At 45.4% G+C, this 2,628-nt stretch overlaps 1 protein-coding gene and 1 long non-coding RNA gene across 3 annotated transcripts in view; one reads left to right on the top strand and one right to left on the bottom strand.

The window, feature by feature from the left end:
- NDUFB9 (NADH:ubiquinone oxidoreductase subunit B9) overlaps nt 1-2,628 on the bottom strand; it is a 17,506-nt gene that overhangs the window by 6,632 nt on the left and 8,246 nt on the right. For both annotated transcript variants that reach the window (XM_019528137.1, XM_019528138.1), the window contains exon 3: nt 1,136-1,249. In XM_019528137.1, the coding sequence (XP_019383682.1) occupies nt 1,136-1,249 (114 nt within the window). The remainder of the gene's footprint in view (nt 1-1,135; nt 1,250-2,628) is intronic.
- LOC109305184 lies at nt 1,252-2,619 on the top strand. Its single transcript, XR_002099579.1, has 2 exons — nt 1,252-2,246; nt 2,283-2,619. It is a non-coding gene; the product is annotated as an uncharacterized LOC109305184 (long non-coding RNA).

The raw sequence follows: 2,628 nt of genomic DNA, 5'->3' as shown, positions 1-2,628 counted from the left end.
AGATGCTTCTCAAGCAAATCCCAGGACGTCATTCTCCCCTTGTACTCGGCCCTGGTGAGGCCGCAGCTGGAGTACTGTGTCCAGTTTTGGGCTCCACAATTCAAAAAGGATGTGGAGAAGCTTGAGAGAGTCCAGAGAAGAGCCACGTGCATGATCACAGGTCAGGAAAGCAGACCTTATGATGACAGGCTGAGAGCCATGGGGCTCTTTAGCTTGGAAAAGTGCAGGCTCAGGGGTGATCTGATGGCCACCTATAAGTTTATCAGGGGTGACCACCTGTATCTGGGGGAACGTTTGTTCACCAGAGCGCCCCAAGGGATGACGAATTCAAATAGTTATAAACTACTGCAAGACTGTTTCAGACTGGGCATAAGGAAGATTTTCTTTACTGTCTGAGCCCCCAAGGTCTGGAATAGCCTGCCATCGGAGGTGGTTCAAGCACCTACATTGAACACCTTCAAGAGCAAATTAGATGCTTATCTTGCTGGGATCCTATGACCCCAGCTGACTTCCTGCCCTTTGGGCGGGGGGCTGGACTCGATCTTCTGAGGTCCCTTCCAGCCCTAATGTCTATGAAATCTATGTTCCCTGCCTTCTAGGTGCTCACTCTGGGTTTGCATATAGCTTTTCTCCAGTCTTGAGGTTATGTACTTGAACAATGTTTCCCCAGAAGTATTTATCTACTAAATGCTACTCATTAATGTTGAAATTTTATAGGGAAAGAAGGCAAGGTCAGGCCATTTCTCTATTCATCCTACTGAACATAACTTCTAGTGTAGTGGCTGCAACACTTTTAGCCCAGGGCTGTCTAACTTATGTGTGGTCAGGTGCTGTGCTGTATGGTCCTACCCTCTGCCCCCATGCTATCCCATGCCCCATGCTGTACCGCAAGCAACCCCCACTGCTTCCCCAGCCCTGTGGGCTGTGCCCTGCTCCACTGCCCCAGGGGCACGAAGCAAAAGCTGGAGGAGGGGTGAGAACCTAGGGGCTGTAGGTTAACCCTGAGGGGCTACTTTCATACCTAAATTGGGCATTTCTTTTCACTCAGTAAGAGTCTTTAATACATTACATTTGATTCCTTTAAACTCAGACTGCACACTAAGTGAGCTTTGTTCTGCATTCAAGCAGTACTGACCTCCTTATCCCAGCTTTCCAACTGCAACCTCTTCCACTGTTCTCTTTTGGCAAAGTAATCAGGATACATTGCCTTCTCTGAAGGATGCCAGTAATCCAGGACCCATTCAGGAGCCTGTCCAAAGAGCAAATCAAGCACTAGATGAAAGAAACCATAAGATACAGCAACAGTACATACATCTTAGGCAACAGATGTCATGGGATGGGTAAATGGTCTGTGAAGCACAGCATTTCATAACAATATATCTAGCTCTTACATAGCGCTTTCCAGTAGATCTCTAATCACGTCAAGGATAAAATTACTGGCCTCTCCTCCATTTTACAGACCACTGAACAGACACTGGGAGGACAGTAACTTGCTTCAATGTCACTCAGAGCACAAGCAAGCTCAAGAGAGAATCCAAGGCTCATTAGTCCCATAGTGCTGTTTTCACTAAGCCAAATTATTCTCGTTTCTCCCCTTGCAAGAAGAGCACCAGTTGCAGATGCCTGAATTAGCAATTATAGAACAGATGCAATTTAAAACGGGTCTTGTGTTTAAGTCCGGTCACTACCATGCGTGGTACAAACCAGATACAGCAATGAAAGGAAGATATGGAAGTTATAACAGTAAAAGTTGCAAAACTAAAAATTCACCTCATTTTTTCTTATGCTGTGTGGTTCAGCAATCATATATCCATAAGAGGGGGGTATAAAATATACTCTGAAGTGCAGTCTAATCAGGAGTAGAAGCAGGATGCACCAGTCAGTATACATCCTTGCAGGATTTTTGCTGTTAACTCCTGTTACTATACAAAGTAACATCCAGGCTCTGTGTAAGTTCTACTTTTCCCCCCACATTATCAATTTTCCAACTAATCCCTCCCCTTCCCTCCTCATTCAGGCCCCCTATCTCCTACCTTGATAACTGTAGGCCACTTTTCCTGCGCCATTTATCCTGCCAAAATCCATATCCCACCCCAACCTGTTCAAAACACAGCTAAGGAGACCTTCCTGGTCATTTACCTGAATCATGTAAATCCAACTCCTCTCAAAATGCTTCCATCGCATCAAATTCAAGCTTTGCATTCTGTTTTCCAAGAACCCTCACAGCTTTGCACCTCCTTTGGGTGGTGCAAAAGAAGAAGTACATGGATTTTACTTTGCAGTATACTGACACAGAAGTAGTACAGGGATTTTACTTTGCAGTATACTGACTCCATAGTAAGGAGTGGACACAGGAACAGCTCTCCAAGTTGGTTACCTGCAGCAGGGGCTATTACAGTGCCTGGCCAGGGAAGTTGGTTTGCGCTGAGCAAATCAGTGACACAGTTTTCATGGCTTGTGCACTGTAGTAAAGTGAAGTTACACAGCATCATGCATATTACATGTACATCCCTTGGGTGTGTCCATCACCTCAGTCTTTGTTTCTTTATCTCAATATGCTCCTTATGCAGACCACACACCTGAACTAATCTTAAACATGCCCACCCTCTTCAAATCCCACTTGCTGAT

This window comes from Gavialis gangeticus, unplaced genomic scaffold, assembly GCF_001723915.1.
Source record: "Gavialis gangeticus isolate Ggan-Ray unplaced genomic scaffold, GavGan_comp1, whole genome shotgun sequence".
Classification (NCBI taxonomy): domain Eukaryota; kingdom Metazoa; phylum Chordata; order Crocodylia; family Gavialidae; genus Gavialis; species Gavialis gangeticus.
Note: the sequence above shows the minus strand (reverse complement) of the source record. Positions and strands in the feature narration are given on the sequence as shown.